Consider the following 27,309-nt stretch of genomic DNA (forward strand, 5'->3'; position numbering starts at 1 on the left):
GCCTCAGGGGGTGCGATGTGAACTCTCTCTCCTTCCGTAAAAAGGGGGGAAGCGTTGCTCGCCTGAACGGAGAGACACTGCCAACAGCTTGTCATGATGTTCTTTAATTCACGCATCTCATTTATCTTCTGTTGTTGTCTACCAATGGTCCTACCTTGAGTGGCAAGGATTTCCAGGGGCTTAAGCTCTTCCGCTCCAGCTGCCACAGGCTGCGCATTCTGTGGTGCGAGGACAGAGGGGTGTGACAGAAATTGTCATTCTTGATTAGGTCATCCTTGCTCATTTAGATTATAAGACATCATTATGAATTTTATGATTTAGTACATGTCCATTAAATTATAATGAACAATAATGAAGTAGTGTGTTTCAGTGTAATCATGTACTTATGTTCAGTTCATGTTATGCATGTGCGTATACTGTGACCCAGAGTGCAAAGGGTAAGAACACTTTGTTAACTGGTTGTCACTAGTCTGTTATACTTGGGTTATTCAGCTGTCTCTGTGTTCAACTGATACATCAGTTTCTTCCGCTAAACCTAGAGAAGCTCCATATTAGGAGATATACATATGTGAGATAAAACAGCCTGCTGGGCGCCTATGTTTTGGAACATGCGGTGCTAAAGATAACTTGCTTGCTAGAATTGCTGAATTGTGTTTAGGATTTTATATAAGCAGGGGGACTGCCCCTTGCTTTCAGAGTTGTCATGCTTAGATGAGACTCTCATGTTTGTGTCTGTCTTTTGTCCTTTTTAATGTTTTTATATCTTTTAATAAATTAATCATTTTAACCACATCTGAGTCCTCATCCATTTTCAGAAATTTCCACGACAGCTGGCAGGAGGCAGAGGCTGCAATCTAAATGTTCAAGGAAGGAATGGAAGAGGTCCACAGGTAATGGAGGCCTGTGAGAGCAGGAAAAGACTACATCCAGCGTTGCAAGGTGAAGATCAGTGAATGTGCAGTACTGGACTGCAAGACCTGTGGGCCTTTAGTACTGCCTTGTGTAATGAGGTACAGGTGTCAGTACTGAGGGGAAAGTGATGCTGGGAGTAGTCTGGTGTAAGAGGGTTTGTGCCATGTGGGAGTGGGCTTGAGTGGTTGAGAGTGAGTTCTCATGCGCGCACTCTGGTGGCTCCTGGGCTGACCCACCGTGACAGTTAGATGTATGTTATGTGTTTTTTCTTTCCCCTATCTCTAGGTTATTTCAGTGATGATTTATTCTAAGATGATTTCACAATCAAAGTTTACAGTTGGTGACGATGATGATGGTGATGTTGGTGATGCAATGTCCCAAACCTGAAGAGGAGTAAACAGGGTGAACAACAGGGGTAAAAGGACGCAGTGCCTTGTTGCTGTGTCTGTGAGGAATCTGAACTGCTCGGGGAGTACTGGCAGTCTAGCTGTATTCTGTCATAGAGCCTGTACAACTAGAACAGCATCATCACCTGGCACCACCCACACTCTCATTCTCTTTCTTGAGGTTGCTGTGTTGATCTCAGAGCACCTGCAATAGTGCATGTGATGGCAGTATTCAGCCAAGCCTGGTGTCACGCTTCCTCCCTCTCTGTGTGAAGTCTGTAATGTTATGCTCAAAAACATACATGCTGCTTGTTGCCTGTCTATTACTTGGATATGTTTAAAATCCTATGCATTTTGTTTCATGAAACTTGTCATGAGACTTGCATTCTTAAGCAACCAAATTAATTATCAGCCTTTCACTTCAAATACATGAAGCTTATCATGTGAGAGTAGACCTTTGTAAGTGAGTACACCTTTGTGAGCGATACAGCTCCCTCCATAATTATTGGCGCCCCTGGTTAAGTTTTTTTTTTTCTTTAAAAAAAAAGAAAATAAATTTATTGCAGAAGCACAATCTCACTCTGAAAAAAATAAAGAAAAAATCCCATTTCCCATAAAATGACCTGTTCCACAATTATTGGCACCCTTAACAATTTCTTGGAAATAAATGAATTTGAACCATTTACTTAATTTCTACTAGTTTATAAATTGGATCAAAGTGCATAGGAACCTTTAATTAGTAATTCATCACTTCCTGTTTCCTTGGGGTATAAGTATAGCATTACACAGAGTCGTATTTCTCTTACTCATTCTTAAACATGGGATAAAGTCAAGCTCCTCTCATGGCCATCTCAGTCCCTAGACCTCAGCCCAACAGCAAACATGTAGGGTGAGCTGAAGACGAGAGTACAGTGGAGAGGACCCGGGTTGTGCAAAGAAGAATGGTTGAAGATCCCTCTTTCTGTATTTTATATATATATATATATATATATATATATATATATATATATATATATATATATATATATACACATACTGCTCAAAAAAATAAGGGGAACACGCAAATAACATTATAACATTGCCTAGATCTGAATGAATGAAATATTCTCATTGAATACTTGTTCTGTACAAAGTTGAATGTGCTGACAACAAAATCACACAAAAATCATCAATGGAAATCAAATTTATTAACCAATGGAGGCCTGGATTTGGAGCCACACACAAAATTAATGTAGAAAAACACACTACAGGCTGATCCGTCAACATGAGGCTCAGTATTGTGTGTGGCCTCCACGTGCCTGTATGACCTCCCTACAACGCCTGGGCATGCTCCTGACGAGGTGGCGGATGGTCTCCTGAGGGATCTCCTCCCAGACCTGGACTAAAGCATCCGCCAACTCCTGGACAGTCTGTAGTGCAACGTGACGTTGGTGGATGGAGCGAGACATGATGTCCCAGATGTGCTCAATCGGATTCAGGTCTGGGGAACGGGCGGGCCAGTCCATAGCTTCAATGCCTTCATCTTGCAGGAACTGCTGACACACTCCAGCCACATGAGGTCTAGCATTGTCCTGCATTAAGAGAAACCCAGGGCCAACCGCACCAGCATATGGTCTCACAAGGGGTCTGAGGATGTCATCTCGGTACCTAATGGCAGTCAGGCTACCTCTGGTGAGCAGATGGAGGGCTGTGCGGCCCTCCAAAGAAATGCCACCCCACACCATTACTGACCCACTGCCAAACCGGTCATGCTGAAGGATGTTGCAGGCAGCAGATCGCTTTCCACGGCGTCTCCAGACTCTGTCACGTCTGTCACATGTGCTCAGTGTGAACCTGCTTTCATCTGTGAAGAGCACAAGGCGCCAGTGGCGAATTTGCCAATCCTGGTGTTCTCTGGCAAATGCCAAGCGTCCTGCACGGTGTTGGGCTGTGAGCACAACCCCCATCTGTGGACGTCGGGCCCTCATACCATCCTCATGGAGTCGGTTTCTAACCGTTTGTGTAAGACACATGCACATTTGTGGCCTGCTGGAGGTCATTTTGCAGGGCTCTGGCAGTGCTCCTCCTGTTCCTTCTTGCACAAAGGCGGAGGTAGCGGTCCTGCTGCTGGGTTGCTGCCCTCCTACGGCCTCCTCCACGTCTCCTGGTGTACTGGCCTGTCTCCTGGTAGCGCCTCCAGCCTCTGGACACTACGCTGACAGACACAGCAAACCTTCTTGCCACAGCTCGCATTGATGTGCCATCCTGGATGAGCTGCACTACTTGAGCCACTTGTGTGGGTTGTAGAGTCCGTCTCATGCTACCACGAGTGTGAAAGGACCACCAACATTCAAAAGTGACCAAAACATCAGCCAGAAAGCATAGGTACTGAGAAGTGGTCTGTGGTCCCCACCTGCAGAACCACTCCTTTATAGGGGGGGCCTTGCTAATTGCCTCTCATTTCTACCTGTCGTCTATTCCATTTGCACAACAGCAGGTGAAATTGATTCACAATCAGTGTTGCTTCCTAACTGAACAGGTTGGTTTCACAGAAGTGTGGTTGACTTGGAGTTATATTGTGTTATTTAAGTGTTCCCTTTATTTTTTTGAGCAGTGTATATATATATTATATAGACCCTTCTTATCTAGGGGTGCCTGGTGAACACTATAGCCTGGAAACATGGTATCAGGTAGCAGGGCCAGAACACAGAAAACCCTCGTGCACTTCTGTTCTGTTGAACAGCCTCACTGTGCCTTGTTTATATTGTAACTCTGAGGTTACCGTAACTTTCATGGAGGTCTTTCATCTTTGGTTCTTTAATCTAGTTTTATGTACTGAGAATATGGGCATGTGTTATTGCATGAGCTGGTCTACCCACATAACTCCTCTGACAACTGTGTGTGTTTACCTGTGTGGAGATCATTTAACATGGGTTGAAGCATCCAGCTTAAGAAGGACATGACAGGCCATACTCCTCAACATGCATTTCCACATGTCATTTATGTTTTCCTTTCTCTCCCACATGACAGCAGACACAGCATGTGATGTGTAGTTCCTCAAGTGTCCACAATATTGTTTTGCACTGGCTTGACCTTGTTTATAAACCACAGGAAGGAGGCCTTGTTACATTTAGGCCATGTTAACTGTAGTTCTCTCACTGGGAGTATTTGTGGAAAATGCTTTGACTAACTCACTGCTCTTAATGACAGTTGATTTATTACGCATAATTAAAATTACATGTGTACACTGTAACAAATTGATGTAAATTTACAGGGAAAATCTGACAGTAAACTACTGTATACTTCATATACAGGAAGTTACTGTGAACTGATAAGCATTGTGGGTATCTTTACTGTAATTGGAACGCCCCCTTTTGAGCATTTCCTAATCACAGTAATTAACTGTAATTAGCAATGGCTGCTGGGAGATTAGAAAACCCTGAGTTTTTTCCCTATTTTTTTCTACTTGCTTGAGTGTTTTAGCAGTTGTAACACTGCATTGTGGTGCTTAAATTTACATCGTGGACCTGAAAAACGAATCTAAGTTTTTAGCTAACCGTACGAAGCTAACAAAAAATATTAGAAAAATACTTAGGCTAGAATTTTATATAAGGGCAGTCATGGCCTGGTGGTTAGGGAACTGGTCTTGTGACCGGAGAGTCGTGGGTTCAATTCCCAGACCTTAGGCCATGACTGATGTGCCCCTGAGCAAGGCCCTTAACCCGCAATTACTCACTTGCGTAAAAATGAGATAAAAATGTAAGTTGCTCTGGATAAGGGCGTCTGCCAAATGCCATAAACCGGGCAACACGGTGGCTTGGTGGTTAGCACGTTTGCCTCTCAGCACTGGGGTCTTGGGTTCAAGTCCCTATCTGAGTGGAGTTTCCATGTTCTCCCTGTGTTTGCGTGGGTTTCCTCCGGGATCTCCGGTTTCCTCCCACAGTCCAAAAACATGGAGGTTAGGTAAATTGGCAGTCAACAAAAAATTCTCCGAGTGTGTGTCTGTGTCTCTATGTTCAATAAAAAAAAAAAGTAGTGTCTGTGTCTGTGTGCGTGCGTGTGTGTGCTTGTATGCCCAGTGGTGGATGGTGCTTTGCCACTAGGGTCTGTCCTCTCTCCCCTTCCTGCACCCCATTCAGTCCCCCAGGGGGCTGTGGCTTCCGGTAGAGAGTACGCTGTGCGCAATTGGCTGTAACAGAAATTAACAGTAAATTGCTGTAGGTTTAAAAAATACAGTAATATTGTGTAGATTTTGTTTACAGTATTATGCTGTAATTGTAATTACAGTATCCGTACTGTAAAAATAGGGCATAATACTGGTGAAACTGCTGCCAGTTAATTACTGTAATTTTACATGGAAATTTTTTACAGTGTACAGCTTGAACCAAAATCTTTTATTTCCCCTTGTTATGTTGAGCAGAGCCCTTTCCACTGAAGCTTCTTCATAGAATATCAGCACATCTATTTGTTAATTATATGAGCAAATTATTGCTTTAGACAACATCCATGACCTTCTAAGTTACTTTGTCAACATGGAGGCTCACTACAAATGCTGAATATGTTAGTGAACTCATTAAAACAGTTAGATCTCTCTAAGTTACACCAACAAAGCTTCAGAGATGAAGTATGCAACATTCTTCCTCAGGCTATACCTACTGGTAGGCTGGAGACTGACACAGAGAATTATCACACATTAGTCACAGACAACTGTCATTTCAAAATTTCACATATTTTATGTCTCTGGGCTATGATATGAATAGTATTCAGTAATCTATTTTAGTTAAACAATCATTTTACAAGACAAAAAGTAAGTTTTGTCAACTAAGGCCTCAGCAATGTTTTCTCATCACACACTCCTGTGTTCAGTCTTGTTCTCTGAAATATGTAGATTCAAGTGGTAATCCATTATGAGAGGTCATGGCTCAGGTTCCCAAAAGTGTCACAGCAATGCAAGGAGTGATCAGGTGGACAGTATCAGGGCATTCCATAAAAACTTCATGGCCATTCATCACCAGAGAGAGCAAAGAGCTAGTCTCCTGAGCGACAGCACACAAGTTTGTGAAAGACTTTCCTGAACTCAGCATTGAAGGCAGTGTAGATGATGGGGTTGACTGCACTGTTGACATAACCAAGCCATGTGACCACACTGATCAGTGTTGGTCCAATGTCACATGACTTGCACAGTACTTTGGTCACATGCACTATAAAGAAGGGTGTCCAGCAGACCAGGAATACACCTAGTGGGGAAAAAGGGCTCAGGTTAGGGTGCAATACAGCCAAAGCTGTTTTATGAATATACATTCAGGAGATTGAGAGTCAGAAAGTAAAAACCCTTCTTAGGAATCTGCCCTATCATCTCAGGTTTCTTGATTAGCTTAGGGTGACCGGATGTCCTCTTTTACCCAGACATGTCCTCTTTTGGAGACTTAAAAAAATGTCACAAATGTCTGGGATTTTGTTTTACAAGAGCCTTCATAGAATTTCAAGAATCATTTCACACCCCTAGTCACACCTTCCGCTTGTCACGGTGAGGCGGCCCCCTACCGGCCGTCTCCGTCCACAGCGGTTGTTGTTGTTGTTTTGTGATGTCATGTGCGTCCCTCAGGTGGGCGGAGCCCGTGATCCGTCTCACCTGAGGGTCGTTTGTTTGCCTATATATGTCTTGTTGACATATATAAAAACCGGAGCATTTATTTCAGGGCTATTGAAAAAACACTCTGTCACGAGTGTTACATTTGCCACCCCCGCTCAACAACTTACGTTCAACGCCACCCTCCCCCCCCCGTAAAACAATTGGCTATGGAGGCAAACACATCAAACATAGTTCTCACTGCCCTATGCATCGCCAAGAAAACCATCCTCATTGATTGGAAAGCAAAAAAGGACCTGCATATTACTCATTACAAAAATATATTACTTGATCACATCTGTATGGAGAGAATGTCTGCTTCCTCTAAAAACAAGTTGGAAGAATTTAATTCTCTTTGGTTCCCACTGATCAGTTCCATTAGCTAGTCAGGGTGGTTGGCTGGGGCTTCAACTCCCGGGTAGCCTAGTTGGTGGCTGAGGGTTGACTCTGGGGGGGATTGCTTGTGCTGGCAGCTCTCGTGTGCATGGGACACTGGGGCCTTGCTGCTGGCCCGTGATGGGGGGGGGACCATCCTGGGGGGCGGCTGTTTCCTCTGGTTCCCCTGGGCCTGCGTTCCGTGCTTGGAAGCGTGCTGTCCGGGGTCTCCCTCTCCCAGCCATAGGGGTGGGCATGCGGGGGTCACTGGGAAGCCCTGGGACTCCACTGCTCCTGGAGGAGCCGCGGGTGGGTGGGATTCCCTGGTCTTTCTCTGCACTGTTTCTCTGGCCCCTGGAGGAATGTTGTCGCAGCTTTCTACCCTCACTATTAAGTGCATTCTGTGCATTTATCCTCTTACGCACTTACGTAAACACACTAGCACTTACACATACATCACAGTCATTTGTGTAGTTTTTCTCAAGTGCTGTATGTCTTAGGTACACTTTCTGCTCTTCTTTTAGGAGCAGCAGTTGGTGAACTATTGCAGTGGTCTTTAGTGCTGTCAGGTAAGTTTTAACCACAGCATTTCTTGTGGTTGGACATATTTAGGTTGGTGGTCCATTCTTGACCCAGAAGTCACATTGACACAACTCCACAACAACCGTTATGTAACTGATAAACCACCCTCACAATCGTGACCGTACCAACTGTTAAGACTTTGTCAGCAGTAGAAACAATACCCTGTATAAAACTAACCAGTAATAAGTAGATTTAATTCTTGAACCAATAGTGGTGCTGCAGACTATGACTGTCTGGGCTAAACAGACTATAATGACTGCTAAGTGGAGATCCAGCGTATAAATGTTCAACTCTTCCAACAGTGAAATATCAGCTTTGACTATATGCTGAAGTTTTTGGGTCAGATTTACCTTTTTCATGTTTTTCATGAGTATTCATGTTTTGTTTCTAAAGTAGAATTTGATGGAACAATGGCTTATGGGCTAGAGTAGAAGTAAATTGTACCAAGCATCTTATTTGAGATTTGGTTTTATAGAGATTCTGTCTGACACTTCAGGTTGAAGGTTTAGAGATTTATAATTTCATAGAAATTATTGGTCAAGAGCACTGAGTTGAAATAATTTGACCAAAACCTTTATCTTTAGAAGGCTAAGGAATAGAACTCAAGGCTTAACACTAGATATAGCAACATGGCACTCTGGTCTATGCTATAAGGTCTATACATATAATCACAAACAGAGAGACACAGTCAGATGTGACTGGCTTACCCATTACGATGGGCAGTACCTTCATGGCTTTGCGTTCTCGCCCGCTTACTCTGCTGCTCTTGCTGTGCCTCCGCCCCCTTTGTCCCTCTTGGCTCTTCGCCAGCACGTTCTCCCGCATGCTCCCACTCTTGGCGGCCTTCTCTGCAATCTCCACTTCCGATGCGCTGTCCACTTGCGTGGTCATTGGGTCACTCTCTGCCGCTGGGGTTTGTCCATCAGCCTGCTCATCCATGGTGGCAGTGACCAGGCTGGTGGGTGACAATGGGCTAGCCAGTGTGGCGGGGAGAGAGGTGGGTCTGTGGCCCCCTGGCACAAGATATGTCACTTTGTCCCTGCTGCTGCCCTTCTCCCTCCGTAGCACTGCCCCCAGGTGCAAGGACAAGCTATGGTGCCTTCTAGGAGCCCGGTTCAGGTGCGAGCGGCTGCGGCCCGAGCTCCAGCGCTTCAAGCCACGGAACATCCAGTAGTAGAGCAGGAGCATGACAGGGCAGGGCACAAAGAACGAACACATGGACGAGTACACCACAAACCTGTCGTCTTCTAGCTTGCACACTTGTCCGTTCCTGTTGGGCACCTGGTTCATGCTGATTATGGGGCTGGCCACCCCCAGGGACAGCACCCATGTTGCTGTGATCAGGGCCAGCTGACGAACACTAAACTGGTTCCTGTTGTATTTCAGAGGGACTACCACTGCTATGAACCTGCAACACAAAGACAGTGGGTCTCTTTCCTTGTCTAAATGGATCTCAACTTGTGGGAGCAGGTACAAGCTTTATTTATACACAGTATTATAATAATACAACAACAGCTTGTTTTGCCATTGTGAGAATAGAAACAAACATGCAGGTAAAGTTATTGTTGTGTTTTGATTTCTCATTAAAATTGTGATGATCGGAGGAGGCAGGCACGACGATGGATTCGGTGGTGACACATATACTTTTAATAAATGTGAAACAGTGAAGTTCGGCGCGATAGCGCAAGCACACCAACATGAAACTTACTCAGGCACGAACTTTAGACAAAGACGAGCACGAGACATTGCGCGAATGCACATTAAATAGGTGAAGAACACATTCCCCAGTGATCACGAGACAAGGCACAGGTGAGACTAATGAACACGCTCACAAACAACCCACTCCCATGGAACTACAAACATGGACATAACTAGACACAGACAACATAACAACACACCCACAAGGAGGGGTCCGGAGCTGCACCGTGACAAAACTGGCATTTATCAACACTGAACCATTCAGTTTGTGTTCATTAATAACTCACTTGTTCTCCTGATTATTATTATTATTATTATTATTATTATTATTATTAATATTAATAATAATAATAATAATAATAATAATAATAATAATAATAATAATAATAAAAGAGTTCTAACGTTTCATTCCAACATGCAAAAATATTAAATATTATTAAATATTCAGCATTGCCAAAGAGGGCAGAGTACTTTGATTGGCTGTTGTACTTTGCTCTGTGTGAAGGTGGAGTACTTTGATTGGTGTGACGCCGGAGGCGTCGGGACAAAGGCAGCCGGAGACGGGGGTTGAACAGAAGGATGTTTATTGTCCATGGCAACCAAACCAGTAAAGCTCTTAGCGCACACACTGCAAGTGATGCAAGGTAAAGCTCGTAGCGCACACCAGTAAAGCTCTTAGCGCACACACTATAAGTGATGCAAGGTAAAGCTCATAGCGCGCACGCAGGTAGGGAACGCAGTGATGGACACGTAGAGACCAGAGATGCTCATGTAGTGGCAATGTGCAGCACTGGACCAGACGACCTGCGGGCTTAAGAAGAGCAAAGTAAATAAGAAACAGGTGTTCAGTATGCTGGTGATTGTGACTGTGGGAGTGGTTGCGTGCGCGGGGGTGTGTGCTGGGATCGGCTGCTGGCCGAGATGCGCGCCCTCTGGTGGCGACCCGGCCCCCTCACCGTGACAGAGCCCTCCCCCAAGGACCCCTCCCATCGACTCCCACGCGGTCTTCTCCGTCGCCGCAGAGCTGGCCGGTCTGGATGTTCCCTGTGGAAGTCGGCGATAAGGGAGGGGCCTACCACTTGAGAGGCCGGTATCCAGGAGCGCTCCTCCGGTCCGTATCCGACCCAGTCCACCAGGTACTGTAAGCCACCTTTTCTGCGCCTCGAGTCCAGTAACCTCTCCACGAGGTACACGGGTCCATCCGATAACTGCAGCGGTGAGGGCGGCCGTGACGTAGAGGCCTCCTCCAATGCACCTGCTCTGTATGGCTTGAGAGCAGACACATGAAACGCACGCGACACACGTCTGTCTTCGGGCAGACTGATGCGGTATGTAACTGGGTTAAGCCGCCTCAAGATGACGTACGGGCCGGCATATCTCTCCCCCAGTTTACCTCTCCTGCCCAGGCGTCCATCTTCGGTGGAGACCCACACCTTATCCCCTACCTGATAAGATGGGGCCTCTCCCCTCCGATGGTCGGCTTTCTTCTTGAAACGCCGGATCGCCTCCTTCAGCCGCTGATGGGTGTCCTCCCACACCCGCTCGCTCCTCTTACACCACTCCTCGACGATGGGCTGGTCTGAGGACGCGGCGTTCCAAGGATAGAGCGGCGGCTGGCGACCGAGCACGCACTCGAACGGCGTCATCCCCGTGCTGGAATGTGTGAGGGAGTTCTGTGTGTACTTGGCCCAGGGCAGAAGGGCGCACCATGTGTCCGCGTGCTCGCTGCAGTAAGCGCGCAGGAACTTTCCCACCTCCTGGTTCGTGCGTTCCACCTGTCCGTTAGCCTGCGGATGGTAACCAGAGGTTAGGCTCACCGTGATGTTCAGCTTGGACAGGAATTCCCGCCACACACGCGAGGTGAACTGCGGTCCCCTGTCCGACACGATATCCTCAGGCAGACCGAACTGCCGGAATACGTGTCAAAACAGAAGATCCGCAGTCTCTCACATGGTGGGCAGGCCCCGCAAGGGGCTGAAGCGAACCATCTTCGAGAACCGGTCTATCACCACCATGATGACCGTGTTCTCCTCGGACGGGGGGAGGTCCGTGATAAAGTCCAGAGCGATGTGCGTCCACGGCTGCTTGGGTGCAGGGAGAGGGAGGAGCTTACCCGCAGGAGGAGTGGTTGGCACCTTGCACCGCGCACACACCGCGCAGGACGCCACCTGCTGCAGTACGTCCCGGTGCAGCCCCGGCCACCAGTAGCGAACCCCTAACAACTGAGCAGTTTTAGACACCCCTGGGTGCCCCGTCCCCACTGACGTATGAGCCCAGCTGATGAGGGCACTACGGTGCGCGGGGGGAATGTACTTACGGTGCGGCGGGCAACCTGGATGCGGGTTCGCTGCCTCGTTCTCCCGATCGATCTTCCACTCCAAAGCTCCCACGACGCACTCAGGTGTAAGCACCGGCTCCTCGCTCGTTGACTCCGTACAGCCAGGAAAGGACCTAGATAGCGCATCCGCACGCTGGTTCTTCTCTCCTGGCCGGTATGTTACCTGGAACTTGAAACGAGAGAAATACAGAGACCACCTGGCTTGACGGGCGTTTATCCGTTTCGTGGTCCTGATATATTCCAGGTTTTTGTGGTCGGTAAGCACGGTGAATGGATGCTTAGCTCCCTCCAGCCAATGTCTCCACTCACCGAACGCCTTCCGCATAGCCAACAACTCACGGTCTCCCACCCCGTAGTTGCGCTCGGCGGCGGTGAGCTTCTTCGAATAGAAGGCTATGGGACGGAGGGAGCTATGCTTCTTCAGCCGCTGTGACAGCACCGCGCCTACTCCCACGTTCGACGCGTCTACCTCCACTATAAAGGGACGGTTAGGATCCGGTTGGTGCAAAACCGGCGCGTCGACAAACGCTTGCTTCAGCTGGTTGAACACTCTCGTAGATCTCTCTGTCCAGCGAAGCTTAATACCTCTCCCTCTCAGCATGTCAGTAAGGGGCTCTGCGATCTGGCTATATGCACGAATGAACCGCCTATAGAAATTCGCGAAGCCCAGAAATCTCTGAAGCTTGCGCCGTGTGTGAGGCTGCGTCCATTTCACAACTGCCTCCACCTTCCTGTGCTGCATGTGCACGGAGCCTGGCCTAATGGTGTAACCTAGGAAGTTCATCTCACTGAGATGGAACTCACACTTCTCGAGCTTGCAATACAAACGATTGTGCAAGAGTGTGCCCAGAACTGCCCGTACATCATGCACATGTTGGTCGTAGGAGGGAGAATAGATCAGAATGTCATCGATGTAAGCGACAATGCATCTATTCAGATACTCCCTTAAGACCTCGTTAATGAACGCCTGGAAGAACGACGGAGCAGAGACCAAGCCATAAGGCAAGACGCGATACTCGTAGTGCCCCGTAGAGGTACTAAACACCGTCTTCCATTCATCACCCTCGCGTACGCGAATAAGGTTGTAGGCACTGCGCAGATCCAGTTTAGTAAAGACTTTAGCCTTCCTTAACTGCTCCAGCGCCGACGGCACTAGAGGCAGTGGGTAGGCAAAGTTCACTAAGAGGGAATTGAGACCTCGGTAATCTACGCATGTCCTCAGACCACCGTCTTTCTTCTTTATGAAGAAGACGCTGGCTGAGGCGGGAGAGGTGGAGGGAGTAATATAGCCCTGAGCGAGAGCCTCCTTAACATACTGAGCCATGACCCGCTCCTCTTCCTGAGAAAGTGGATAGACTCGACCACGCGGTGGCGTAGTACCTGCCTTGAGGGTGATGTGACAGTCCCAAGGTCGGTGGGGTGGTAACTGGGTGGCCTTGACAGCACTGAACACCTCACTGAACACCTCACTCAGATCACGGTACGGAGCGGGAATGACTGGGGTGGAGCTGATGTTAGGGCTCTCAACGCTGGTGGATTGCGCGAACACACGGGAGGCAGACCGGGTGCCCTGGAGGGGCGCTACCCACTTCAGCAGCTTACCCGTTGACCAGTCTATAACAGGGTTGTAAAGCTTAAACTAGGGATGCAAATGATTAATCGACTTTCGATTAATTGTCGATCAAGAGGTTACTCGATCAAAATGTATTAATCACGATTAATCGTTAGAGAGCGCTCCTGTAGTAACTTGAACAGAGCGTAAGAACGAGAGGCGAACACGTGTCGCGAAAGACCAGAGTGGAAAACAAAATGAAGCGGGCGAAAAGACATGCGGTGTGGGACCATTTCAACATTGTTAATTTAGGCAAAGAAGTCAGATGTTCTCTGTGTAATGCGGTATTGAAGTACAACAGTTCCACTAGCTCACTCAATTATCATTTGAACACTGTGCATGCAGCTGTCCTGCATATCACCAGTGCACCTGGTCAACCTAAAATCACAGCTACACTGGGAAGGCGAGCGTTTTCGAAGCTCGCTACGAAAAAAGAAGAGTGAGCTAAAAACAAAGCTAGCTACTGCTACTGCTGTAGCACTTAAAACAGATTGTTGGACGACTCTAACAACAGAAAGTTACATTACCGTGACGTGCCACTACACTGACGAGAACTGGCAGCTAAAATCTGCAGTGCTGATTACGACGAACATGTCGGATAGACACACCGCTGACAATTTAGCTGACAAGCTCAATGATGTTGTGGAGACTTGGGGACTCTCCGGTCGCGTTACAGCGTGTGTTCACTACAACGCTAGAAACATTGTCCAAGCATGGGCTCAATAATATTCTGTTTGGCTCTCTATTTAATTTCTTCTTTAAATTTTTTTTTTTATGTCTAATGTTTCAGATGGAGCCAGTCCTTAATTTATTCCTTTTTTTAAATGAAAGAATGTGTTTTGTTATACCATAAAAATTTCCTAATGCATAATTACTTGAGCAATATATCATATAATACAATATAATTATCATAATATAATATAATATATACTTTTTGAACAAAGTGTTTTAACTATTTAGCTGATATTTTTAAAGGCCCTATTGAAACACTGAAATTCAGGTGGAAAACGCCGCTTATCGATTAATCGAAAGTCGATCGATAAGATCAATCAACTAATAATTAATGAATTAATCGATAATTTGCATCCCTAGCTTAAACCATGGGAGACCTAATGTGATGGAATAGCGTGTGGAAGGGATTACATAAAAACTGATAAGTTCCCTTCGGCCCTGAATGTGCATGGTGACTGGTGCAGTGCGGTGAGAAATAAAACCCCCGCCCACAGGTCGCCCGTCCAGTGCGTGCACTCGTCTCGGTCTCTCCAGTTGGATAAGGGGCACCCTCAGCTGCTCAGCGACGCTCCTCCGTATCAGGTTCCCTGAGGCTCCCGAGTCCACTAAAGCAAACACAGATAGAGACATCGCCCGGTAAGACACCAACGCCTCCCATGTTAACAGGCTACCCATCAGAGAGAGACTTACCCTGGCCTGCCCTCTCTCTCTGATGACTTACCCTGGCCCTACCCTTGGGTAGTACCCAAGTCCATGGGCTCGACTGGCGTGGTCTCACGGGGCGGCGTGTGCGCGGGAGCCTGCGGGGTAGGAGGAAGCGCCGCTCCTCCTTTTCGATCCTGCAGCAACCTGTCCACGGTTATAGCTCGGTGCACCACCTGGTTCAGGTCTTCTCCCTCTGGTTGACAGCTCAGTTCCGCCCTTAGGTCGGGTTTCAGCCCCACTATGAAGACGTCTACCTGGGTGGCTTCATCCCAGCCAGTCCTGGCGGCCAGGGTCCGGAACTCCAGGGCATAATCGGCAGCGCTACGGTGTCCCTGACGTAGCTGCAACAGGCTCTGGCCACAAACCCTCCCGCGGCTGGGGTGGTTGAAAACCGCCCGCAGTTCGCAAACGAACTGGTCGTAGCTGGTCGTAGCTGTGGTCGTAGCTGTGTGCAGGGTTTCTCTGCGCTGACCTGGGCTGCTCCCCAGTCCAGTGCCTTGCCCTGTAACTGATTCACCATGAAGGCGACCTTCTCCGTATCCTCGAGGTGAGGCATGCTGGTGAAATACAGTTGGCACTGGACCAGGAAGCCCTCACAGCGCTCCGGATCCCCGTAGTAGGGCTCGGGAGGAGGAATCGGTGTCGGAGAGGGTGTGGACGTCTGCGCTGACAAAGCCTGGATGCAGCTTGTCAGAGTGGTCACCATAGAGCGGAGTTCCTGGAGCTCCTGCTGTTGTCTGCCCAGGACGATGCCTTCGTGGGCCAATACCTCTATAGCGGAGGCGCCCTCGCCTCCGGCTGCTCCAGGCTGCACATTCTGTGACGCTGGAGGCGTCGGGACAGAGGCAGCCGGAGACGGGGGTTGAACAGAAGGATGTTTATTGTCCATGGCAACCAAACCAGTAAAGCTCTTAGCGCACACACTGCAAGTGATGCAAGGTAAAGCTCGTAGCGCACACCAGTAAAGCTCTTAGCGCACACACTATAAGTGATGCAAGGTAAAGCTTGTAGCGCACACTAGTAAGGCTCTTAAAGCACGCACTGCAAGTGATGCAAGGTAAAGCTCGTAGCGCGCACGCAGGTAGGGAACGCAGTGATGGACACGCAGAGACCAGAGACGCTCACGTAGCGGCAATGTGCAGCACTGGACCAGACGACCTGCGGGCTTAAGAAGAGCAAAGTAAATAAGAAACAGATGTTCAGTATGCTGGTGATTGTGACTGTGGGAGTGGTTGCGTGCGCGGGGGTGTGTGCTGGGATCGGCTGCTGGCCGGGATGCGCGCCCTCTGGTGGCGACCCGGCCCCCTCACCGTGACAATTGGGGGTTGTACATTGCTGCGTGAGTCATTTCAGGGAATCTGAATCCATGTTGCACCCATGTTGGCCCACTGACCAGAAGAGGCATTTAATCACGATTCACAGATTCTGCTTACGAAATGACCGTGGGAGAGGGCACATCTCTCCGAGGAACTGGCTTGGCTTTTCACTTGAAATGCATTGTTCATGCAAACATTTATTCCTCTAAACTTTGGAAAATCTCTCTTTCTCTCTCTCTCTCTCTCTCTCTCTCTTACACACACACACACACACACACACATAGAGGCATGACATGTACACGTATATACATGTAAATATTTTCCACTCTATTTTAAGTTCTCAAGTCTGTGTGTATGAGGAGGCCTGTAAAACATTTTTGGCACTGCAGTGCATTCTTGCAAGGTGCCAGCATGTTTTAAAAATGTATCCCAATTTAAACATGAAATCCCAAAGAAAATGTATGGTGTTATAACTCTGAAGACAACAATTAAAACAAATGCTGAAATATGACCAGAATTACCTTTTGTAATGGGAGGGGAAATAGAAGGTCTAACCTGTCGACACTGATAGCACAGAGGTTCAATATGGAAGCTGTGCAGAGCATCACATCCATGGTCATCAGAGCATCACAAATGTACATGCTTAGAGTCCACTTTCCACCCAGGAACTGAAACACACATTAGCAAATTGGTATAGATTTACTGAAATTTAAGTGCAGTAATTGCAGAAGAGCAATTCTCAAAGGAAGACAAATTAGATAAAAAATAATGAGTGAATAAAAGGATGAGTGTACAATGCACAATGACTATCAACAAGCTATGTACAGTTGCTATCACCACCCCACCCCTGCTCAAGTAAGATTGCCCCGCTCCTGTATAGAGCAGCAGTAATTCCCTTCTGGCCTCACCTCTGAGTATACGTAGAGTGGCAGCACGAGCACAGCCAGCAGCAGGTCAGCCACAGCCAGGCTGATGATGAAATAGTTGGTGGCGGTCTTGAGGGAGCGTTCGGTCAATACACTCAGACACACCAACACATTGCCCAGGATGATGATGAAGATGAGGGGGATTCCGCACACCAGGGCTAGGTAGTTGTAGTGCTCGGGCTCCTCACCTGGGCCTCCACCTCCACCACTGTCACTGCCACTACTGTCGTGCATCACATTACCCTCCATGGTGGCCCCAGGTCCTGCAGCCAGCCTGCAGCTAGCATCTGTGGAGCAGAGAAGGGTGTTTGTGCAGGTGCAGAGCTGTGGGGGTGTGAGGGACACGGTCTGTGCATGTATGCTTATGTCCTTACATGGACAGCAGTGGGTCTAGATCAAACCTAGGCATTGTACTGCCCTCCATACCTCCAGACCACCTCTGATTATCTCTGACTGGCTCACGTGAGATTGTTGATAGTAGTCAATTATATATTATATTATACTGTGATAAGTGCATGAAATAAAACTACTTTTATTTTGAAGGCAGCTGTTTTGTTTTTGCTTTAAAATTTGTGTCTGTCCACTCGAACGTAAGTTGTCGAGTGGGGGGGCGTAAAATGTTACCGGAGGGGTTTAAAACGTTACGTTAAATGTTACCGGAGGGGTTTAAAATGGACACAGCGAGAAAAAAAAAACAGATTTAAGGTGTGCAAAAACAGTCTGAATCGTGGTTTGACCTACCCTAGTTTTTTGGCCTGGACCAAATATTAAAAAGAAGAAAAACCGGGACAAACTGGGACAGCACGTGAAAACCGGGACAGTCCCGGGAAAACCGGGACAGGTGGCAACACTAATAACCAGCATGGGTGTCTGAAAATTTGCTAGCAAAAATGCAAAGGCAGCAAGAATTTTTTACATTTTTTACATTCAATGAAGAACTCGTGCAGGGATCAGGACCAGCTTTGGACCAGGACCAAACTTACAAAAAATCAAGCAGGCGCAGAACCTCAGATTCCAGTAAACCTCACTAGTAATGTATTTATAGATTTCTTTGATAATAAAATAGAGAATATTAGAAAAAATATAAAACCTTTTATTAGCAATACAACGGGTATGTCATCTGGTTTGGTTGATATTGATTTAAATTACAGACTTGATGCTTTTCATCCACTCCCACAATCAGAATTAGAGAAAATAATTTAAATTCCTTAAATTGTGCTACCTGCACACTAGACTCTGTTCCCTCGAAGTTATTAAAAGAGGTATTACCAGCGGTAACTGAACCTCTTCTAACTATAGTTAACTCATCCATTACAATAGGTCACATGCCCAAATCATGTAAATTAGCAGTTATTAAACCTCTGATCAAGAAACCAAATCTTGATCCGACTGTACTATCTAATTATAGACCCATTTCAAACACATCATTTATATCTAAGATCATAGAAAAAGCTGTTGCCCAGCAATTATGCCTATATCTGCATAGGAATCACATATTTGAAAAATTCCAATCTGGTTTTAGGCCCCATCACAGTACTGAAACAGCATTAGTTAAAGTAACAAATGATCTCCTCCTTGCTTCAGATCAAGGCTATGTATCACTGTTAGTGCTTCTTGATCTTAGTGCAGCTTTCGACACAATTGATCATAGGATCCTGCTAGAAAGGTTAGAACGCTGGGTTGGAGTCTCAGGCACAGCCCTTTCATGGTTTTATTCTTACCTAACAAATCGCTATCAGTTTGTAGAGCTCAATAATATTCCATCTAAACGTACAAAAGTTAAATATGGGGTCCCGCAAGGCTCCATTTTAGGACCACTATTATTTACATTATATATGCTACCATTGGGCACAGTTATAAACAAACAGGGTGTCAATTTTCACTGCTATGCAGATGACACTCAACTTTACATATCAGCCAAACCTGATGACAAACTCAGTTTAGGAAAAATTGAGGCCTGTGTAAGAGATATTAAATGCTGGATGTCCCTAAACTTCCTCCAACTTAATGAGGACAAAACTCCTCCTGGGCCCTAAGGCCTCAAAACAGAAAATTCCAGATCTAATGCTTAATCTCACAGACTACCCCATTACACCTGGCACAGTAGCCAAAAACCTAGGCGTCATACTCGACTCTGACCTATCATTTGATAAATACATAGATAATACTACTAGGATAGCTTTTCTACATCTCCGCAACATTGCTAAGTTAAGAAATGCATTATCACAGGATGATGCGGAAAAATTGGTGCACGGCTTTGTTAGCTCTAGATTAGATTACTGTAACTCACTACTGTCAGGATGTTCAAATAGGAATTTAAATAAACTTCAAATAGTTCAAAATGCCGCAGCCAGGGTTCTGACCAGAACTAGAAAATTTCAGCATATCAGTCCAGTCCTATCAGCCCTGCATTGGCTCCCAGTTAAATTCCGTATTGACTTTTAAATTCTTTTATTAACTTATAAAGCATTGCACGGGCTTGCTCCTGAATACCTTCAGGAACTTATTTCCTATTATGAACCCCCATGTCCACTAAGATCACAGGGTGCTGGTCTTTTATTAGTTCCAAAAATTAACAAGGTAACAGCAGGGGGAAGAGCCTTTTCTTGTAAGGCCCCCCAGCTTTGGAATGATCTTCCTAAATGCGTCCGGGACTCTGACACAGTAACAATCTTTAAGTCTAGGTTGAAAACCCACTTATTTAGTTTAGCGTTTGATAATTAATATCTCCCCTTAGATAAAGGTACAGATCCAGGGGTTCATAGACGAAGGGTTTTATGGTAGACTGGAGCGCTGGTGCTGTCATCCTGTCACTGCTCGTGGTCACTCAAGTTTGTTGACAGTGCAGTGGACGGATGCCATTGTCTCAGGATGCCCCCAAGCCTGTGTTACCTTCTGGTTCTGCCTTTGTTAGCTAGGCTGTAATAATTTAACTTAATGCCGGAGTTGCTGCCACACTCCAGAAATGTTTATAATTTCACCTGTCATGTATATGTCCCCATGCAGCGCTAATTTTCCCTGTTTCATTTCTCCACATGGCTGCCCGCCTGCTTGAGGAATAATGAGATGAGAAGACCAGCGATCCATCCTGGGCCAGCCACCTCCTGCCAAACCGGATGCCTACACCATGATGGACATTATTATATCTCTTTCCTTTTCTTTCTCTTCTTTCTGTATAAATTGTTGTTGTTGTCATGGTGACCGGTGTCGGCCAGAGGAGGATGGGTTCCCCCCCTGAGTCTTGGTTCCTCTCAAGGTTTCTTGATATCCCACAATATTGCAAGAAACACAAAGACATTCTCTGATGGGGAGTTTGTCCAAGGATGTTTGGTGGTCTTTGCCGTGCTACTTTATCCTGAAAAAAAGTTTGCAAAAAAGAAATGTTTGCAAATATGAACCCCAGGCGAACTGCAACAAAACAGATTGAGGGGAACTTGGACATTCAGCTGCAAAACAAAGCACATATTGTCTTTTTTGTCTCTGGATGAGAGTTGTGATGATACAGCCCAGTTAGGCCTACTGGTCTTTATACATGGAGCCGTGATGATCAGTGTTGGGAACGTTACTTTAAAAAAGTATTGAGTTATAGTTATTCACTACTTGTTCAAAAACGTAACTGAGTTAGTAACTGAATTACTCTATAATAAAAGTAACTCGTTACCAGGGAAAGTAACTATTTGCATTACAGTAAAAAAAAGTTTTATGCCAATGAATAAGGATTTTTTGAAAAAGCAGTTTTCACAGTCAGTTGAAATGAGTAGATCAGAAAGGTGTTTAACTTTTGATATTTATTGCACATCAACAGACCAGTGCAGGATAAAATCCTTTAAAATCCCAAATCTTTAAAAAAATTAAATTAAATTCTCTCAACCTGAGACAACTGGTTTGTTCACAACAGAAGTAAACAATAAAACCTCTATTCTTAATTAAATAAATCAAATACCCATAGACATTCAGGAACTTCAGGTATTTTCCTGACTCGCCATTTCTGCCTCTTCTCTGTTTGTGTCGTGTGTCACTGGTGTGCACGCGTCTAAAAACACTGGCTCTGATTGGCTATCATAACGCTGCCTTAGCCAATCGCTTACTGACTTGTTAAGTTAAACAGGTGTTACACCGAGAACTGTGACCTATCAAGATCTGTTACTCCTCATTAGCCTGGGCAGGGGTCCGCTCGGATTACTGTTAGTATATCAATATATAGTAACGCACCACTTTTAATGACCAGTATCATCAACGGCGTTGTAATGACCGGAAAAGTAATTAATTATATTTAGTGGTGTCAATTCCAGGTTCAGAGATTAAAAGTCCTCACCAGGATTTTGCTCAAGCTAGCTAGATTTTCTAATTAGCAATCCAGGTAAAATTAGTGGAATCAACACAATCCAGGAAGCCTGAGCAAAATCCTGGTGAGGACTTTTAATCTCTAAACCTGGAATTGACACCTCTAATTATATTATCTCATTACTGACAAAATGACGCTGTTACCTAATGCCGTTATTTTTAACGGCGTTATTTGCAACACTGGTGATGATACAGCTCAGTTAATGATCTTTATATGTGGAGCTGTGGTAATACACCCTGGTTACTGTTCTTTATATGTGGGATAAGGAAAAAACTGAGATGACTGAGATGAGTTACAGTTATGCAGTGTGACAGGCAAAGAGTGCAAAAATACAAAGGAAGTGATCATGGTGTGACACCACCACATAAGGGAACCTGTGGGACACCTAGTTAATGATTATTGACACTTACACAGATTCCTGGTAGTGTTATTTAGGTTACCCCACAGAGTAAAGTCCCTAATTATCACAGACTGTTCACTGAGACGCATTGAGAGGGGATGTGGGTTTTTTTGGTTGTGTCCGGTTTTTCCTATGTATATGTGTATGTATATGTGGGTATGTGTATATATCTATATATATTTTGAAACACTTTCCTGTTAATTCCCAGAGAGGGAGACTTTTATTTTGAAAGTAAACCCTGATTGGAGAACAGGAAAAGGAAGTGGAGCAGCCATTTTTTTGGATGTTAAAAGTTTGGGGGAAAGGAGGCATGAAGAGCATTGCTGTGGAGGCCCCATCAAACATTTACCTTTTCTTGTACCCTCCTCCTTGTCCTTGAACTTTGGATTGCACATGTAAATATATCAAGGAACTTTTTGGTGGGGGGGTATGTGTTAAGTATACCTATGTATGTATCTATGTTGATGAGGCTTTGTACTAACTAACTAACTAACTAACTAACTAATGTTGAGAATTACATTTTAATCCCTTCATATTTTGTTTACATTACAAACAGCTTATCATACTTATATAATTTGACTAGTCATAAAGTATTAATCAAATTTCTAATATTAATCACTATATGTTTTGTTTACATTGTACTATTAATCAAGTTGCATGTTATCAAGAATGACTGGGAAAGTGCTTGCATGCTCTTTCCAATACTCTATGTCAGGGGTACTCAAATAGAAATGATGACGGGCCACATTTTATTTTTTCAATCACTGAAGGGGCCAGCTACGGGGGGGTGTTGAACGCATTTGGGCATCTGCTACCTGTTTGTTGTTGCCATAAAGGCAATCCCCGGAATCGTCTTGAGATCACGGTGCGTGATTTCAAAATAAGAGCGGATAGCGCGATTGGAAAAAAAGATTCCTAAAAAAAAAAAAAAACATTTCAAAACAGCTCGCGGGCCAGAAATAGATAGCGTATCTAATAGCGGGCCGCTATTTGAGTATGGGGGCTCTATGTGTTTGCAGTAGGCTAAAAATGGGATGTGTGAGAGGAGGCTCACTGTGACCCGATTTGGTAAGGTCAAGAAGAAAGTAAAAGTAGGAAAGAGACAGCTGTAGGTTGAACTATGGAATGGATGTGCAGCTCCTATGTTTAGCAGGGAAGCATATATAATGAAAGAGAAGCAGACAGGTTCAGAGACCTGCACACAAACTACAGGGTAGAGTAGTTAGGCTTTATGTGTACTCTCTCCAGAGCGCTCTGTATTTTTTAATTTGTTTACTTTTAATAAAAGGTTAAAGACAAGACTGGTAATGTTTTCTCTTGCAATCAACGAACATGCTGCGCTAAGGTAAGAAACGGTTAAAAGCGTAACACTAACTTTCTTTCTTTCTTTTCATAAGCAGGATCTGTTGGTGCTGTTTAGGACTCTTTTTGGGGCTACAGAGCCAATTTATGGACTTCAATACTTTCAGGCCTTGGACTGGTCATAATTTATTGATGTTCTGAGCTTGGGGTACTCTTATTGTTACTGATGCTCAGTTGGGGGGGGGGGGAGGTACTGAGTAAAGAGTAACCTGGACAATCTCTGTGGTAGTCTGATGTTTGCATGGTTTGTACTCACCCAATTAGTCCTCAAACTTTATTAGTAATGGCTGAGTTGGTCAGACTGTTACAATGCCAGTCTCAAGGAAAAGGGAGGATTTAATGGATAAAGTGCACAAACACAAAACCCATGACATAATTCATTTTAAGGATAAAATAACCAGCAGTCAACTGGTACAAAAACAAGACGTATATAGACTGACAAATGTCAGTTATCTTAATGTGCCTCGCACACCTGAGGCAGGAACACAACGCAACAATAACAGGATAACATGAAATAGTGCCACTGCAGACAAAGGCGGCCAGCAGGGGGCCTCCGTACCGTGACATGCAGTCGATGCGATGCTAGTAAAAGTACTCTCTAAACTGAACAATCACAAGTTCATTAATTAATTATATAATTCTGTCCTCCACATTTTCATTGTGTGACGCATCCACCTGTCATTCATGTATGTTTCGTTTATAGAGCCATGCGGTCCTATCTTTCGTAGTCATTCTTTGTTTTGCAATCCTGGCCCGCTTGTCATTGGATTCAGATATTTCTTGTTCTGTTTGGTGTATTTAAGCATCTTGTTATGTTTAGTCAGTGCTGATCATTGTTTTCAATATACACCTCCATTTGCTATGGTGTTCGCATCCGATTCAGTGTCTTGTTACTGCAGTTTTGTTTTTTGTGTATAGTATGCAGGGCCGGTGCCACGGGGGGGCGAATGAGGGCGTCGCCCCCTCAGGCGAGGTGTCCCGCCCCCTCAATGTAAAAAATAAGACCCATTTATTTTACAACAATCGCTACATGGTACAATCGCTCAACAACTTACGTTCGCCCCCCCCCCGAAATATTCTGACGCCCCCTCACTGTATATGTTCTGGCGCCGGCCCTGATAGTATGTCTATGCATTGTGGTTATGTTCCTGTTTCGGATTCCCTTTTGGATTTGTCCACTGCTTGCCTTTATGACTCAGAGTATGGAATGCCCTTTATTGAATCTCACTCTACTCTTCTCAGCATTTGTGTCTGCCTCTTTGCTCCCTGACGCCTGCATACATTGTATCAATGTAATGTTTCATTCAGTGTTTATTTTATTAAGATATAGTATGTATAGTGTATACAGTGTATTTGTATAGTGCAAAACCAAGTTACAGTAAGTATATTAGTCTGGCCCTCTAAAGCTGTTCCAGTTTCTCATGTGGCCTAGATGTATGTGGACATTTGCAACCATCTGTCTGCAGATGTAGCTAACATTGGGTGTATGCATGTATTCATATGCATGTTGTCAGTGATCAACTGATCTTAACCCTCTCACTCTTCTGATACTTGATGCATCTTGCAAAAGGTCTAACGAGTCCTGCATTGGGTGGGGTGTGATGGCTGACGTAAGTGTGCGTAACGCTTCCACTGTGTTCCAGTGCAGCGCTCCATGTAGACATGATTCTTCATCAGCGCAGATGCTCAATGCCATGTTCACACTTTTTTTCTGGAGGCAGACACACCTGCCAAAAAAGAGGAGGGGTGCTAATTGCAAACCGAGACATCAACATCATGGGCAACAGTTGGCGTAAGTGAAAACACTGCTATAAAAGACATGTGAAGAGTGCATATGCTCCAGTGTTTATGGAGAAGTCTTATTTCACAAAGTCTTATGTCACAAAGATGCTGTGAGTGTTGTCATTGGTCTCAGTCAAAAAAAGCACAGAGAAGGAAAATGGCATTTAATATTCCCGTGTTCTTTGTTGTAATACAATATATGTATCTAATAATTTATCTTTAGTGTTTACTTCCAATGAGATCCTATAGATACATAAATAGATAGACAGAAAAATAGATGGACAGTTTTTCCAGGCATTAACAATGTACTTATGAGGAAGCACTGAAGTTGTTCTGTGTTTTTGCTGTGAAGACTGAGAGTGGGATTAGAAAATGCACACCATTTGAAATTCTCCACTCTTTCGACAACAGGTGAGGGTTGCCATGACGCCCATCGGTGTGCGTAGCAGCATAAAGAGGCACTTGTCAATATGCACATAAATTAAAAAGCACATTCACACCGCTTCTCTCCACTTCACCTCCAGCAGCTCAGCTGCTTCTCATAATCAAGATGTACTTTTCCCCGCCATCATTAACAAATGATAGGCTTATCCTCCCTGTTGCCCTCTCTCTCAGTTCCACTCAGATGCTTAAATGTCAGTTGAAACACAGTGGTCTTATTAAGTTGATATTCACTGTGTTTTCAATGTCTGTGTTAAGTACTGTTTTGACACTTATAGCTTAGCGAGAACTGTTTTAATTTGTCATCTCCTAACTGTTTCACTGTGTATGTTTTAAAAGAAGTCTAAAAGGTTTCTTATCAAGCATCTGTTAAATCCTTTGCTGTACAAACACACACAAACGCCCCTACTTCCACTACAACCGATGTGTATCCCTATTGTCAGTCGCGTAATCTATCCAAACAGCTCTTGTACCCTGCATTCTACTCTAAATGTCATCCCAAGGGATCACAGCATAATGGGGGTGGCAAAGAGAAGACAACATATGAGAACAGGGGGTGAACAATCAAAAGGCACTAATAAGTCCTGCTGAGTGTTTTGTCTGAGCAGAATGTTTGAAATTCCTCGGAAATACCTAATAATCAGTGCACAATTCACTTTCCTGGGGATAAAAGGTGAACAAAGCCGTCCATTTGTATGTGGTTTGCAGGTATACGTGCAAATGTTCATGTTAATAAACTCTGAAATAACACAGTGGTCGCATAAGATGTCTTCAAATGTTACATCTGTAATCTCAGATGAGAGAAGCTGTAATAACCTCAGATCTCACTTGGGATTGGCAAGGGGTTCTCCAGAGACTTTCAGTTTCGTATTCTACTACGGTTGTAGTTACACTGTTGCAAGCCTTTCCATCTCTTCTTCATTTGTGAATTGAATTCACTTCTACTGAGATCCTGGAGCCTCCAAAATCCATACCACCCCAGCCTGCTCCACCTCCTCCCCAGACCTCTCCCAACTCAACTCCTCCCCACATGCCACCACACTCACTCCCTCCCCACAACCCATCCACACTCACTCCCTACCAGTGTTGGGAACGTTACTTTAAAAAAGTAATTAGTTATAGTTACTCACTACTTGTTCAAAAAAGTAACTGAGTTAGTAACTGAATTACTCTATAATAAAAGTAACTCGTTACCAGGGAAAGTAACTATTTGCGTTACAGTTAAAAAAAGGTTATATGCCAATGAATAAGGATTTTTTTGAAATAGCAGTTTTCACAGTCAGTTGAAATGAGTAGATCAGAAAGGTGTTTAACTTTTGATATTTATTGCACATCCACAGACCAGTGCAGGATAAAATCATTTAAAATCCCAAATCTTTGTTAAAAAAAGAAAGAAAGAAAAAAAAAAACTAAAGTAAACAGTTACACTATCACAGGAGCACTTCCACCCTTCGTTACCACCTCAACGCAAAACATGTTGGTGCTAACGCGCAGGTCAGTAATGATAACTTAGCTGCTAAATGTATTCCTAGTACGAGCAAAAAGTCCACGTCAGACAAATTGACCAATTCAGTGTCGAGATGGATTGTTGTGGACTGTAGACCGCTCTCTGTGGTGGAAGGCTTAAGTAAGACGCGGCGAGTTTAAACGCCTCCGCTGTTCGTGGAGGTTCGCGCGAGGTGGGCAGTGTCGCGCGCTACGTTCACTCGCTAAAGTATAATCCAGGCTTTACAAGAAGTGCTGCAAATTGCGTCAGCTGATGCAAGTTACGAACTGCCGTCCTGAAAGA

General features: G+C 45.0%; 1 protein-coding gene and 1 long non-coding RNA gene across 2 annotated transcripts; one reads left to right on the top strand and one right to left on the bottom strand.

Annotated features, from left to right (window-relative positions):
- Window positions 1-817: 817 nt before the first annotated feature.
- Window positions 818-9,826, top strand: LOC143514840 (uncharacterized). The gene is made up of 3 exons (XR_013130963.1): window positions 818-939; window positions 7,806-7,850; window positions 9,250-9,826. It is a non-coding gene; the product is annotated as an uncharacterized LOC143514840 (long non-coding RNA).
- Window positions 5,885-17,445, bottom strand: drd4-rs (dopamine receptor D4 related sequence). The gene is made up of 4 exons (XM_077006506.1): window positions 17,173-17,445; window positions 16,820-16,932; window positions 8,571-9,271; window positions 5,885-6,514 (listed from the first exon to the last, which is right to left on the bottom strand). The coding sequence occupies exons 1-4, from the start codon at window positions 17,437-17,439 to the stop codon at window positions 6,306-6,308; spliced, it is 1,290 nt and encodes a 429-aa protein (XP_076862621.1). The 5' UTR covers window positions 17,440-17,445; the 3' UTR covers window positions 5,885-6,305.
- Between the last annotated feature and the right edge of the window lie 9,864 nt (window positions 17,446-27,309).

Source organism: Brachyhypopomus gauderio, chromosome 5, assembly GCF_052324685.1.
Source record: "Brachyhypopomus gauderio isolate BG-103 chromosome 5, BGAUD_0.2, whole genome shotgun sequence".
NCBI lineage: Eukaryota > Metazoa > Chordata > Actinopteri > Gymnotiformes > Hypopomidae > Brachyhypopomus > Brachyhypopomus gauderio.

Excerpts from the sequence above, each read along its gene's own strand:
- drd4-rs (XM_077006506.1), bottom strand. The coding sequence starts at position 17,439 with ATGGAGGGTAATGTGATGCACGACAGTAGTGGCAGTGACAGTGGTGGA. Across the intron at positions 9,272-16,819 it reads TGTGCTATCAGTGTCGACAG|GTTCATAGCAGTGGTAGTCC; the intron begins GTTAGACCTTCT and ends TTTGTGTTGCAG. Across the intron at positions 6,515-8,570 it reads GGTACTGCCCATCGTAATGG|GTGTATTCCTGGTCTGCTGG; the intron begins GTAAGCCAGTCA and ends TTTCCCCACTAG.